General features: G+C 42.8%; 1 protein-coding gene across 4 annotated transcripts in view; it reads right to left on the bottom strand.

Annotated features, from left to right (window-relative positions):
• Positions 1-18: 18 nt before the first annotated feature.
• grh (grainy head) overlaps positions 19-15,769 on the bottom strand; it is a 150,686-nt gene continuing 134,935 nt past the window's right edge. For 3 of the 4 annotated variants that reach the window (XM_075669114.1, XM_075669116.1, XM_075669115.1), the window contains exons 17-21: positions 13,496-13,576; positions 11,527-11,624; positions 8,988-9,073; positions 8,396-8,460; positions 19-6,204 (exon numbers count right to left, since the gene is read on the bottom strand). In XM_075669114.1, coding sequence (XP_075525229.1) covers positions 6,087-6,204; positions 8,396-8,460; positions 8,988-9,073; positions 11,527-11,624; positions 13,496-13,576 — 448 coding nt within the window. In that variant the 3' untranslated portion in view covers positions 19-6,086. The remainder of the gene's footprint in view (positions 6,205-8,395; positions 8,461-8,987; positions 9,074-11,526; positions 11,625-13,495; positions 13,577-15,769) is intronic. The other variant, XM_075669118.1, reaches the window with a different exon arrangement.

The raw sequence follows: 15,769 nt of genomic DNA, 5'->3' as shown, positions 1-15,769 counted from the left end.
GCACAATAAAACACGTGCTGAGAGCAACAAGGTGTGGAAAGCTTTATTGGTTTGCATGATAATGTAAGTAGAGATATACTCGTATGTTCCCACAGACGAATGAATACAATGCGGGGTGGGGAAGGGTGGGGGGGGCAAGAGATCCTCAAGAGCAAGGACGTCACATGGTGGAGTACACCAGGCATAAAAAAACACGACACTTGCAGCATGCCAAGACTTTGGAAAAGTTTTTCTTGGAAGGCCCAGGCTTTTGTCATTTCGTCATTGCCATTAACAAAGCCAACAGCGCATGACAACACATCTTGCACCACATGACAAAGGTTACATGCAGTGAACAATCAAGGTACACAGCACAATCCTTTGACACTCGGGTCACTTGTCACGAAGGGCCTACGAGTCTGTAATCAAGCGCACGTACTACAAGAGAAACAAAAATGTCTGGGTAGAAATATGGCACTTTATAGACGAGGGTCCTTTTTTTTTTCACTTTCCCCTCATTTTTTTGCTCTTTTTGCTTCCTTTAGGATTGAACGATACGCATTGCCGTGCATCGCCCGTCATCACTTTCAACCGTAGTGTGCATTCACGGGTTACAGACGACAGGTCGGGCCGATGAACATTTATCTTTCGCCAGCTGGATCTCGGGGAAAAGTAAGAAATCTCCTGGCAAGGCATGCCACCACACAAACACCACAAATTTAAAAGAAAACATTACAGACACAAAGATCCACATAAAAAATGCAACAGGCTCTACACATTGATACTTATATAAAAAATATGTGTAATGAAGACAAGGCAAGTTTAATGTAGTGACCTTGGCTTTGAGTAATACTCATCTTTGTCTCCTTGCATGGGAAACAGTTGTGATTTGGGTGCCCCATTGCTCACCATAAAATTGACACTTGTATCACAGGTAAAAAATGAAGGAGCCTGCAGATGTGCTATACTATATGTTGCCAACACTATAACTGTCATCTTGCCTTTGAGTCCTTGGACAAGATCGCAGGGGGAAAAAAATGCTGGCTCCCGAAACATCATAGCTCCTCCAAGGCCTGATTAAACCTCTTGTTAATAATCCTTGCCAAAAATGTGTGGAACTCCACACAGCTGCCTCATTTCTCTTACTGCTGTGCTGATTGGAGCCATGTAAGTAACTAGGCCTGTTTTGCAGAGAGATATGTAATATTGCACATTTGTGTTTCCTCTGTTTACCTTGAGGCACTGGTTGAGGCGGTACGCATGTTTCAACCCGGACAGCCGGGGATCTGAGCATTCTTGTTATGAAGCGCATTTCAAACTGGGCTACAGAGCTGCTACTAGCAAAGGCCTGTCAACTTGAGCTTTTATGCAATACCCCCCAGCATTCACAACCAGGGGTTACACATTATCACGGTTCTTTTCCTTCTTGTCATCGTAGAATGATCATGCGAGCACATGAAATGCAGAATGGCTTAAAGAAGAAAGGTTCTTTAACAAACTCTCAGCTGCAGGTGACCAATAAAATTCCTGCGGCACTGTACATACTGTTCAACATTCATGTGATGCACTGAACGTTTATGATGCCCAGTCAATTTGTGCTGCAGAAAAGATAGTCTGTGCTGTTTCCTAGTCAAACGGAACTGGGCTTTCGAGGAGAGCTTGACTTTTTTGGGTAAAGGTTGCAAACATTCTTTTTTTCCTTTTCTTTTTTTGATGCACATTGCATTTCTCAAACAGCTCCAAAGCATTTAAAGAACTCTCTCGTTGATTTTGGCTATCGGGAGTGTTTTCGCATTGCTGAGCTTAAACTGGATATTTGCTTGTGTGTCTGGCCAGAGCCGAATATTTGCGTGCAGTGCAGTTGGCATTTGGTACGAGCAACAGTGTAGCACAGCACGTGACATGCATATGCAATATTCAAGCGTCGGCTCAGGTGAGAGTTTGCATTTAAGTGGTCTAACCACTGAAATTTTTTTTTATTGATCTAGGACTCGGCATTTCTGGTTAAAAGTGAAAAGTATGGCAAATAATTTTAGTGAGTTAAGCTTTAACCAAAGATTGTAAACATTCTAGAGAAATATGGCAGTTGAGAAAAGGCACGTGCTCGCCTTTACAGCTCGGGATCTACGTGAAATTTAGTGTGTTCACAAGAAAATTGAAGAAGAGCACAGAATTGATGCGCATTAAAAAAAAAACTTAACAGCGCTCCAGTCCATGCATTCAATTCGGATCAGTAAAGGAAGTGGTAAGAAAGGTTTCTTGCTATCAAGGCACTGAGAGAGCTCGTGTGTGTTCACATTTGTTTTAATGGGTCTTGTATACGACAAAAGTTCAGGCAATCTTGTGCTGTAGTAGATTAGTAGCTACTTGGCCATGATAGTTGCCACATTATTGTTTGCATTCACAAAGTTCCACAGTCGGAACCTTTATGACAATTCTGTCTATACGCTCATCTGTTTGTATAGGGCAAAACCACAGACGAGGTCTCAAGACGTCTTTCCTGTCTGTATCTGTGGTATTGAGCAACGAACCTATCAGAAGGTCACTATAAGTCCAAACTTCTACCCTTGTCAAATCTGCGCTATGCTCACAGGGACACCAACTTTCTGCGAATGTAAAAAATCTGCAGACAGAAATAACACAAAATGCCTACTGATTGCAAAGGCTATATGCCACAGAACAAAAATAATAAATAAGAAGCTATGAGCTTATGCACAAATATAGCCTGTAAAAGGAACCAATCAGTTTTTGCAAGAAGGAAACAGCCTTCAAATAAAAGCCCAAAATTGTGCATTCAAATAGAAATATGCCAAATTTGCTCTAAAGTAGAAACTGAAAAAGCTGGACCCTGTCAACATTGACGAGCAACTTTCTCTGCCTTTTGTCAGGCACCATGCAGTAGCAGTTCTCTAAGCCACCTAAGCAGATTACGGAAGCGATTTGCGCAAACCAGTGCCGAGCTGAGCAGTGCAGCAGCATAGCGAAGTGCAGCACCTGCTGGAGGCATTCGTGCAGGTTTGCAATGCGGTGGCAGAAAACTTTAACAGCGCGTCCATATCGTGTGTGCATGTGTGTGTGTGCGTGTGTGTGTGTGTAGGATATATATAATATAGATAGCATCCTATAAAAACAAGGCGCTCGAAATGCGCAAGACCTTTCAAGACTCGTAAACATGAACTAGACTTCAACGATCCTATAGCGATTTGGCTCAGTGGGGGTGGGGGAATACATACTATAACATAAAGGATATGAGAGGGCATAAAGCAAGCATATATAATATGTAACAGAAAACACATCGGTTGCACTCGAAAATAAGCTGTTGCTAAGCAGATAAAAGCAAAAGGCACGCCGGTGCAGGAAAGCATGAAATAAAAAACAACATAATGTCAAAAGCAAGCGCAGCTTGGGAATGCATACTTTTCGTGAAACAAGCAGAAACGATAAAGCAGGTGAATGGCATGCTCTTGCGCTGGTCCGTAAAACTGCTGTGTTTGGGTACGTGTATGAACTGTAGCAAATGCTGATGCTTCTTTTGTTTCGATGTTTCCTAATCACTTAAGTTCAGTCCCTTGTCAAGAGGAAAGGGTGTGAACGAAGTCTGATGATGTGCCGACGGTCAGGATAAATAAATGATCAAGTAATTTGCTTTACGACAGCAGAATTCCGAAAGGAGCGTGCGTGCTGGTTAGCTCCCTGAAGGACTGCAAGCAAATTCTGTTGGCTTTGCAGGCTTCGCAATGAGCTGTGTAAATGGTCTTTTATGGTAAATTCCCACCCATCATTTCGGAAGAAGAACCTCAATCGTCGAATTCCAAAAGTCCAAACCTGCCACAGGATAAGGCAATGCTCTGTCCTGGATCGCAGTGCAGGTTCTTGTATACAGCCAACTAAGGGCATGACACGTCCTAGAAGTTCTTGCTGAACCTGTGCCATGGTGAGGAGGCAAGCGCAATCCACTGCAAAGCAAATTGGTCCGAGACGGTCAGTGGAAGGACTCTTTCCGTATCTACCAGTAGCTCGTAGGAAGTGCTCCAAATTGAGCAGCGGAATTCATCCTACCTTCCCATGCTGGCAAGTTTAGTACGGGCTCTTAAGTGCATCGCGGCCGAGGTGCTAAAAAGCCTTTGTGCCTGCCTCTTTGATCCTCGCAGTTTTTAGGCACCATTTACTCATCCCGACATTCCCATAGGCATCCCCAATTATGAAATCTTGGCACATTCGCACGAATGAAAAAAAAAATAGAACAGTGGCAGTTCATTTCTGCAACCTTGACAACCCTCGCCGCCACTGAGTGAGTGATGTAGCTCAGAGGGCAAATGTGTTTTGTCAAGCACAGGCAACAAGTTTGTGGCTGTCAGTCAGCGCTTCGTCGTAAGCAGCAAGATATGGGCAGAGTTGGAGAGAGCTCGAAGCAAAAGGCAATGCTGCAGGCCCCTCAAAAGGAAATATAAAGGATGTGATCAAGAAGCAATAACTTAAGGAGTATTCTGGCTCACAGGTCATGAAATTCACTCTCAGAGCTCACTAATGGGGCAAGTACAGAAGACAAAATAAAGGCTTCGTGCAAACATAATTGCATTTGGCTGGAATGATTGTGTCTGGACCCCCAGGGCTGCATGCAGGAGAATGTGAAATTGCTGACTGAATTTCTTGAGTGCCATTGTTGAAGGGACATTGAACAGATGCTGAACTAGTATTCTACGCTTTCAAAATTTATGCGGTGTTTCTTTTGCGCAGGAAGGACTTCCTATTAGGGAAAACGAAGCCAAAGACGTTTCTCATCTTGAATTTCTTGCACAAACCACAGAGTCTATGACATCGTGGGGATGTCGCAGGTTTCGCAGCGTTTTCTCGTACTTGTTCTCTCTATATGCAAGGAGATGCCTTCGTCTTTGTTCATTTCTTAATGTGCCGTTATTCCAATCCACTAGCCTTGGGCAGATGGGTAGAATTGTGCCCATCCATTTGGGCACAATGCCCGAATTCGCAGAAATGTAAGAACGGCCCTGGCCACCAATCTTTGGTCATGTCCTCTAACGTCATGCCAAGCTCCTGCTCGTGGTAGCACTTGCCTGTTCATTGGTCTCCCAAGAATTATTAATGAGCCCTCTCTTTAGTGTCCCTTAAAAATTTCATTTTGAAACTGTTAGCACTGTGCTTCATCATCCTGCGTACTTCAAAAGTACTTGCCTGCACCTTCCGGGCATCTTCCCACATTTGAAGCGAGTTTAGTCATTTGCGCGCCGAGTAAAGTCGGTGCCGTTTTCGGCAAGCCATGGCGAGAACCAAGAAGGACATGGAGCACTTGTCACACAGCAGTGAACGAGCGTTCGCTCTAAAATATTTACAACTCCTGGACAGACATGCATGGTTTATGACAGATTTTCCTTTTTTCCTCACAGATCGTCTGACAGGATAAAAAGTAGTTCTGTTGCTTTAAGAATTGGTATATAAATTAATGTTAAACGCTTGCAACATGCACGTTTCACTGAATTCCATTGTAAAATGCCATGCTTGCCAACAGGTGGGTCACAGAACGTAAAAAATAAGTTTGGTGTATACAACTCAACCCTGATGATGATAAAAACCAAAAAAAAGAGGTTTCCAAAATGAAAAAGAAACATGAATGTTTGCCTCACGTCCACACCTGGAATCAGGCTTGAGCCATCGTTCAGTTGTTTTTTCCTCGCGACAGAAGAAAGGTTCATTCCTCACAACCGTGGAAAAGCATGCAGGGTAGAGAGAACAGAGGCAGCCCTCTACCAAAATATGGGAGATAATTGTCGTGGAGCGAGAGCGGGCCGACTTGAGTTACACAATTCAGCTCCGGAAGTTCGGTCGAGAGCTTAGAGCAACGTAGAATCGCCTTAGAAAGCAGTGCGCCACAGAATGCGGCTCAGCAGACGGGTGTCGGGTTGCTGCAAACGTTCCCTAGGGGCCCGTTCGGAAAGCGAGTACACCGACCCAGCGCACAACCGGGGTCGTGTGCACGTCGCCTCGCTCTTGGCATGTGGTCGACAGCTCGGCCCAAACGAAATATGGTACAACACAGTGGAGGGGCTCAGTTATGTACAGCGGCAGTCGCGGCAGGGCAGGCACTGCTGTGCTCACAGTTCCACCAGCGTCACGTCGATGGAGTCTTCCCCGACAGGCTCCAGCTCGATGATGAAGGTGTCCTCGTTGCAGTAGTGCTTGACCACGTCGTCATCCATTCTTACAGTCACCCTGTGGGAGGCAGAGTAACTAGTTAATAAAGAACCCGAATACTGCACGGCGCCTGTTCACGTTCACTCTGTAGGCATCTCAAGTTTTTATGAGCTTGTGGCATTCCCGAAAGTGTATGTTTGTCATGAGCAGTGGTGAAAATGCAGATCTTTGCTAATTTGACACCATATTGACGCACGTTTGATACGACTGTTCAAAAGCGATGAAAATATTTAATGCATTTCTTATTTGATTTAACTTGGAGCTTTCAGATAACATGAAAAACATGCTTTTTTTCGATAGGATGACTCGCTGAGTTTAACGTTTTGCCCTTACTGGCATGTGGAAGCTGCGGTTAAGAATCGAACCCATGATCTCGTGCTCAGCAGCAGAAGACCACAGCGACACAAACACAGTCATACCCCTGTCACACTGGATGTTTTAATGTCATAATGAGTTGAAGGAACTCATTTGGCTTCGCAGTCGGAGCAAATGTGTACTCTCTCACCCAAAAAAACTTGAAATATGACACTGAGCATTCGTCATTTGAGAAGCGTTCATGTAAAAAGGTAATTATATTGCATGTTCTAAGGCATCTGTCATTTTAACGAGAGAAAAGTTGTACGGCAGCCTGTCACAAAATGTTTTTGCTCTCCACCTCAGTGGCGTCTGGCTGCCGTCGCTTCACTAGTCGGCCACACTGTAAACAAATGGGCACCTGCCTGCATGTGCAAAGCAAGGTACACAGCAACTAACCGCTTCACCTGCTGCAACTGAGCATCGTCGTCGAGCGCTACCATGTCAGTCACATTTCAAACAGGCGATGCGCCAAATTAAGGAAACTTTATACTTCCTGCATGTCAGGGCAATACTTGATTACGCCTGTGTAATATGGGATCCCTATCAGGATTAACTCATTAATAGACTGGGAAAACTACAGAACCAAGAAGTAAAGTTTGTTTGTAATAAATACAGGCCACACTCTAGCATTTCAGACATGAAGGCCACTCTAGGATGGGATCTGCTACATGTGCATAGGCAGAAGCCAAGACTCAAACTATTACACCGAATATGCAACAATCAGACAGGCATCAATCACTACAACTATCTCCTGGAACCAGATTACACTACAACTATCTCCTGGAACCAGATTACATGCCCACTCACTGTGATAACAACAAAAAAATGTAGGTATTCTGTAAATAAAGAAATATTGCTTGTGTTCAATTTATCGGTTATGACCAACTCTTATTGTGGCTTATTGTGGCAACTTATTGTGGCCAGCCATTCTTAAATAGAAGTTTTACATGCCTGTTATTTCAGTGAAGTTGATGTCCCATGCTTATTTTAAAATAAATAGATTGACTTTTCAGACACTCACAGATCCCTTGTCCTACTTTTCTTGCCATGTTTTTTAATGTTCGTTATGGTGTCATGACCGAATGACATTAATTTTTTCCGTGTGACAGGGGTATGACAGGTGTGTAACAGGGCCCAGTGTGACAGGGGTATTAGTGCGTCGAAAAACATTCCTTTTTTTTTTTTTGTAGGGTGAGGGGCTGCTTTCACTATGTGCATGTAAATGGAGTAAGTAAAATTTGCATGTTCGTGTGCACAAGACATCACCCACAATAAGCGGCAACTTCCTCACCAGTATGTTTGTTACATTCATTCCAAAAGAAAGTGTGATTCTCAGGACCCTTTGGAAATGCTACAGTTATGTGCTTTACCACCTTAGGCCTGCTAAGGTAGCTTGCATGGCTAAGCTTGAGCTCATGGGTTCATTCCTAACCGCGACAACATTTCGATGGGAATGAAATGCAAAAACACTCATGTCCTTAGATATAGTGTGTGTTAATGGTCAAAATTAATACACAATCCCTTACTATAACAGAACGCATAATCAGATCATATTTTTGGCATGTAAAGCCCCAGATTTTAATTAATGCCTTTTTTTTACCACTTTAGTGCCTGCCAATCACAAGCATAAAACAACTTCATTTATTCACTACTTCAGAACTTCACTTTCACTCTACTCTGGAACTATTAGCACTGCTCAAGTCTTCTGCTGAAGTTCTGCACTCATGTGCCATTGGATTACATGCCTTCACGGCCACGACTTGGCTACTTTCGTTGAGCTGAACATTAGGTTTCAAACAGTGTCTAGGCTTTTAAGAGGATATCAAATACCACGTTAAAGGAGAGAACTTACCCTTTCTTGCATCTCTTAAATATGTTCTTTATACTTGACGCATCTACTTTGTACTTGCTCTCAATCTGAAATGCAAGAAAGAGAAAAAAAAAGAAAGTGCCGTGTAAGCAATACAGCAACAGGTTCTGAAGACGTTGTGAAAGTTTGGCCCGCATCAGTAGAACAGTATGAACTCAGGCTAGTTCATTCTAGCTATTGTGACAAGCAGCACAGATGACAAGATGGGACACATGCACCGGTAAGTGAATGGCGCACAAGGATGTGAAAGGGATGAAGATGAGCAAGAACAGCGCTCATCTGTTTATTCAGTGCTCATTTACATCCTTGCCCACCTTTGCACTATTCGCATACTATAGGATGAATCACCAGCTAGCGTCCTATCAGCCAAGATGGACTGGTCAACTAATGAAAGAACTCTGCAGGTGACAGAACAAGTAGGAAAGACCAACACAACATGTGCATTAACTATAGGACTGAAGGAACATGCATGCAACAAGACAAAAGAGAGGTTGAATGCATAGCTGACAATCGGTGCATATTGTTCACCGTGTTGGCTGCACTGACGCCCAGTGTAATACAGAGAAAGACTCACCGCTTTCGCTAGACCAGCCAGCGAAGGTGGCACCAGGTGAAGAGGGTGGAAGTACTCCTCCTTCTCCCGGCGGGCATACAGAAGCACTGTGAACAGGGGAAAAAGCAAAAAAAAAAAGAGAGCTCGATACATTTCGTTTACAAATGGCCTTTCCAGTCCTCAACAGTGCATTTCAGTCACTCATCTGCCATCCTGCATTTGATGTACTTATTGTATTTCATTCTCGTATCGGCAGAGGCTTTATTGGTATTCTGAAAAGGGTTAAACATTAAGCAATTGCAACAAAGGATCAAAATGCAGTTGCAATGCAGCGTTTTTTTAAAAGTATGCTGGCCACTAGATGCATCACCAGAACCACCGATTGCAAGCCTTTCGTATACTGACACTCTAAATCCTCGGAAAGTGGGGGGAGCAACCTACAGGCTTTAGTCTGCGATTGAATTTGTTGACTGGTTGGTCAACAATAATAAGCTGTGTCAAGGGCAGTGAGGAATGCTATTTTAAACGGGTCTTAATTCCGGCCACCTGGGCTTCATTAAAGGGTCCCTGAAATGGTTCGGACAAATTTTGTAGACGCGCAGGGTAAAGCTGCAGTAAAATATGTGCACCGCAATTTGTGTGAAACGTCTCATATTACGAGAGCTACAGACGATTACAAGTTACCCTCCTCCAGAGCCACACTTTTTCTCCTCAACTCATTCGCCGAGTGATCGGGGCTAAGCTTTGCCTTCACTGGCTCTGCATCATGATGGGAGGTTGTGCCATCTACTTCCGGTTGTGTTGGAGCCAACGCATGAAGCCTCTCCAACCTCTCCGCTAGCCGCTTGGCCATTGATGCCCCGCGAGAACTATTCAATCAGTGTGTGTTGCGAGCATTCTGTTGCGGTGCCGAGCTGGTCCAGTATTCCGGTAACCGCAAGCGAGCTGGATGTTTTGACGGATGAGTGGAGGCGTAAAATAAAGTCCATTCACACTACTACCGCTGTGATGAAGGGGCTTTAGCATAGACATACGTGAGCGGCTCGATCAGTCTAAATCAGTCTGCACCAAGAAAGTTTACACCAAAAATTTGTTTTTATAAACCTCCTTAGTCTGCAGGGGCCAGCCACCTGGTGGTTCAGAGCTTAACCAGCCACACGAAGAGCTAATATTGCTGTAACCAAGTGCAAAGCATCTTAAACATTTAGAAAACAGTGTGTTCCTGATTATGCTCCTGCCAAAAATTTACACCAGCAACAAAGTAGAATACACTTGGTTACTGCTATATTAGTTCTGTGTTTGGTTGAGCTCTGTGCCACCAGGTGGCTGAACCATGCAGGCCGTTCACTGTTGCACCTCCACTCATCCCATAAAATGCCCTGACACAATCCGCTTGCGCTTGTGTTTACCCAAATACGAAACACGCGAAACATGTCTCTGATCACTACGTTTGCAGCCCACAACACAAGGGCAAACCATAGTGCTCACAAAAAGACCCAACTGAGACCAACACAGACCGCACAGCTTACCTCAACACGGAGCATGCTGTAACACAAGCATACGGCACTTACTGTGTGCCGGATGTGCTTGAGTGTAGTGATAGATTGTCCCTGTGCATTCTCTTTCTGTCACTTTTTTTTTTCACAGAAACAAATTAACTAACATTCCAACTATTACAAACGACATTTGTTCACCATAAAGCTGGAAAAATTATTGATGACGTGCCCTAGGCAGCCAATCTGATAGCTTGCCCTACTGGTGCCATATGGTCACCTCGTGTCACTTAATCAGGGGTGGCTGGAAACTCAGGGTAGTGGTGTGCTGCAAACAGTAGCGATGTACATTTCCAAAACTTTATAATAAATTACACTCTTTATACAGAGAACTTAGATGTGTCAAATAACATGATCAGAAGGACCTGCCAACAGCTCAATATGTTTCGTCAAAATTGTTTCAGGGTCCTTTTAACATGCAAATAAGTGCACAATCATTCTTGCTTTACGCCCCTATCAGAAAGCAGCTGCCGTGACCGGGAACCAAACCCACATCCTTCTGCTTAGCAGCAGGACACCATAGCCACCACAATGATGATTAATTCGGTAGTTAGCAAAAATTACACTGACGGTTGAAGGATGTCATAATGTAGGGCTTCAGGTTCATACTGCGCACCCATCGTCCTTCAACGTGTACTAAGTTCTTAGTGTAATAGAACCATCTTTGCATTCCACTTCCATTCTTGTAAGCCATGACAGCTGAAAATCACACTCCGATCTCTAGATGCGTGGGGTCGCAGATTGGGTCTCGTAACGTAGCTTAATTTTGGCTATGGTCATGCATTTACTTACTGTAGTTCGTTATTGCTCATATGGATGAAACACGTAAGCAGAAAAAGCAGAAAGTTATATTTCACATCAAATGCCACTTATGCTATTTGGGTGAGATAAGTCGACCACGCGATATGTCGCTTACCACATGTGCCATTATGAAAGAGTCTACCAAAGTAAGTTCTTTATTGGTTTGAAAAGTACCCGCCACCATCACAAATAATTCTCACACCTACCTCGATCACTTGGAAACACCTTCAGCTTCTTAAGTGGTGGAGTGATGATGGCCGAGTCAGTGTTGGCACATGTTTCGAGTTTGTCCCTCCTTTCGAGCCTGCAGATAAAGTAAGTTTACTTGAAGGTGTGTAGAAAGGAATACAATTTTCGTCCATCTTTGTGAAGCGACAGTGGATACAGAGTAAAGAGTATGCGATTGTGCATAAGATCGAGCCTGGATATCTGCACAGAAGTCCATTTCTGCCAGGATTTAATTTTCTTTAGTGAATGAAATTTTTATAGTTCTACTAATGACTATGAGTATTTGCAGCGAGACCGCTAACAAGGCACATCATTATCATTAATTATTTAATGACAGCATTCAAGGCTACCTAAAAATGTCACAGGGACTTTGCCACGAGATATAGCTATTGATTTGATGTCTGTTAATAACATGTCTACAAAATGCAGCTCAGTTATGACAACACTAGTTCAGTGGCCATGCAAGGACAACTGTCTGGTTGAATTTGTGCTAGTTAATGTGCACCTACCACTGCATCTAACCACGTTTACAGTTCCATTGTACACGTCATTCACATTAATGGGATTTTAAAATCATTTCTAGAATCACTATGACTTGCATGTATTGAATGAGGTTCATTGGTGTCATTACCCGAGATAAATTTTTTGGACTATACCAAACAAAAGGGGACAAATTAGTAAAAAACTCTGCCCACTTCACCATCTTTTTCATTTTTCTTTCTCAGTCACCAGTGCCTTTGCTTCTGTTGTCGAAAATGACGGTGGCAGTGACACAGGAATAACAACAAACAGAACAATTGTTTCATGGCTGAAAGAGGTCACATGTACTGTTGTAACACTATTCTGCCATGCTTTGAAATCGTGCATGTAACTAAACTTTTGAACAAGCATGGTTTAATTTGGCATGAAATGGCAACTTTTCATCAAGCCAGTGGACTTCATTCAGTGGTCAAAGCCGCAAACATGTGCAACATAGTTGTGTTAGTTGTAAACTTTAGGGACGGCCTCAGCTTCCTTTTAGAAAGCAATTGTACGCATTTATGAAGACGTTATTGTGATATACTATCAGCCATGAAAGGAAAATTAGGAAATGGGGGAAAAAAAGGACCTATTCTGTAGCTGAAGTAGTGACTTGAATATAAAGAAGCAATGCTACAGTAGGTTTACATTGGGCTGTGGGTTGCTGCTTCTGTACAGCTTAATCTATCAAATTTGCCTGCTTTAAATTCTGTAACAGATGTAGTTCACGAAATTGTCATATTTGTTTTTTGATGTGGGGCTTGGCAAATCATTGGCAATTTTTACAGAAAGAATGTGGGACCCTTGATCAAAATTTTGTTAGCAACAGCCAACAGAACTTCCCTTCCAAACACAACTGATTTTATTGAAATTGTTTTAGAAAGTGACAAAGGAGAGCATTTCCACATTTCATACACGTCTGAATACAGAAATTAGAGATGAACTTCCAGCTAAAACTTCGTCCTAAAGATTAGTGCATGGCTACGTATACGACAGGCATAAACAGGTTCATGTACAGAAATAAGGACAGACTGTATGTCATTTATTTTTGTATATGTATCTATTTGTGCCTGTTGTCCATATGCAGCAAGCAACGTTTCACAAACTAAAAAGAATGCCGCCTGCTACCACCATGTGTGGTTTAACCTGTGCACCCCTCTCTCTCTCTCTTGCCAGTTAACCTAACAATAAGTGCTTCACAGCACACGACAGGCTGTGAGAAATGCATCTTTATTTTTATGGTTCACAAGCCTTTGCATTTGATGGTAAGGAATGAAAGTTAGGGAGATGGAAGAGGCGTAGGACTTTTCCCAGCTGGTGCAAATGATGCTGCTGCTGTTATCAGTCGTGCAGAAAAAAATAAAGACGCTATCGTGCACATATCATCTGAAAACAAGAAAACGCTTCAACACTGCGACGGAATCATACCTGGCCTGCCCAAAAATTCCAGGCCAGTCAGCAGCCGCCACAGCAGCAGCTGGGAGCTCGTCAGGGGGTAGCTTTATCTTTCTGCGCACAGAAACGGTTTTGATGACATTCTGTGCACTAAAAGAAAATGGCAACGCGCACGTCTTCTGAAGCCACACAGTGTTACTGACATGATATACTTGAGCACTCATCTTCTTGCATTAAACGAAGATCCTAGACCTCTAAACGTTAGAAAAAGGGGAACACTAGCAAGCCTCGGGGAGTCAACTTTTCTACAGCCAATTTTTTTTCCCCGGAAGGCACTATGTCGTGATGTCACGACGAAATGTATGTGGTCACGTGGGAGCAGGACATTGCAGCATTTTGACACTCCCTCTGGCTCACTCAGTCACCTCGTATGCAACTAATCGTTGTGAGGCATGATGTAGCAGGCATTGCAGACGACTGAGTGAGACGGAACAAGTGTCAAAACGTTGCCACGTCCCGCCCCCAGATGAGTGCATACTGCGTCATTATATCACAACACAGCAGAAAGGAACCGGAAAGTGGCTGTAGAAGAGCTATTATATTAAATTTTTTATGGCGCTGTGAGACTTGACAGTATCTTTTCTGGGTTTAGAAGTAGTGGTCTTTCAGTTAAAGCAAAAAGAAAAAAAAAAGGCGTGAAAATATTACATCAGTACCCATAATGCCTCACAGTAAATGCGCATCACGCTCTGAAATATTGTTAAACAAGCACTGTGGAATTCTGGTTAGCGTTCACCGTATAACAAGTGGGGTCAGTGTGGAAGGGCAATTGAGACATATGAATCATCTGCAACATAAAAATTAGTGTGCTGGTTTTATCAATGCTTTTATCTTCAAAGAAAGCTGAATGCTTCAACTCAGGAGTTCTCAGATATATTGAAAGTAAGCAGAGCTTGAAAAAGGCCTAGTTCGTGTAGCTTCATAATTCCGTTGTTCTGCGGCAGGCACAGTATGAACTAACATTGTGTGTCATTGTGCCTGCCACTGTACAACAGAACGATTATTCCCATATATGTTTCCAAGAATCGTATAAGGCCTGTGAAAACCCATCTAGTACATATGAACCTGACTGATCTCTGTAAGGCCCCTCATTTTATGTGGCCAGAGATGGCAAGGCCAAATGGTACTCTATGCAGGGATATAGTCAGAATGAGCACCTTTATAATCTGAAACGAGTTCTGTAGTGTGACTGCAGCATGGATTAGATTAGGTATTCGATGTCAACAAAGCAAGTACGACTCACGGTTGTAATTAGTTAAAGCACCTATCTTTATTTTATCGCTGTGATATCTCTAGGATTCTGTCCCATGCTCCTAGAACTCCTATTTCTTTTGATGGTGTGTGTGAAGTTCTAAACCCCATTGATGGTTGAAAATCAGTTTTAAGTCATTGGTGATAATATACGCACAAGGCTGTGCCTATATTCTGCACATTCAATGTCAAAATTAGAATTGAAGGGGAGGGTCGGACCTATGAAGCAGGGCACTTTTATTAAGATTTTTGAAATAATTTTTGGTCTTAAGATAGCGTGTTCTGAAATGTTTGAGCTAGTTTGTCTCAGTTTGCACTTTTTTGGCCAAACAAAACCTCTAGGAAAACTATCACTTCCAAACTACTTCGCCAAAATCTGCTTGCAAGGTGGTTTCTAGACTGAAATCTCCTCAGGAACAAGATGAGGTACTTTTTAGATCCCTAAATATTTTCCAACACAAAAAATTATCGGATGTCTGATAAGTAACGGCAACAACAACAACAACAAAAAAGGACAGCGCTTCGTTTTTAAAGTGAGGACGTTCTTACAGAAATTACATAAAAAATACGCAGCTGGCCTATCTCGCACTATAAACCATGCAGAGGTATCTGATCAAACAATTAGTATATCTTCATTATTTTTGAAATGATAGTATTCCTAATATGGACACACCTGATTGCTCAATCGACAGCTATAAGTTCTTTTCTGTTTGTGCTAGAGTGCTGAAATTTAGAACACATTCTATTGACAAAAAGATAAACCATCTCTAAAATTCTTTATCGAAATTGGTGCGGCATTTAAAACGTTGACTCTTCAGCTACACATCCCCCCCTTAACAAAGCAAGAAGCAAAAATGTAAACGATCCATACATTCTACGTTCTTAACCGCTTAACTATTTATTACCACACCCTTGTCCTGCCAAAGCTACAGCAACATTTCGGACACTACAAGTGGGTGATTTCCGTGTTACATTCAGTAAAGTTTGTTTTATATA

This window comes from Dermacentor variabilis, chromosome 9, assembly GCF_050947875.1.
Source record: "Dermacentor variabilis isolate Ectoservices chromosome 9, ASM5094787v1, whole genome shotgun sequence".
NCBI classification, from domain to species: domain Eukaryota; kingdom Metazoa; phylum Arthropoda; class Arachnida; order Ixodida; family Ixodidae; genus Dermacentor; species Dermacentor variabilis.
This window is presented reverse-complemented; position numbering and strand designations above follow the sequence as displayed.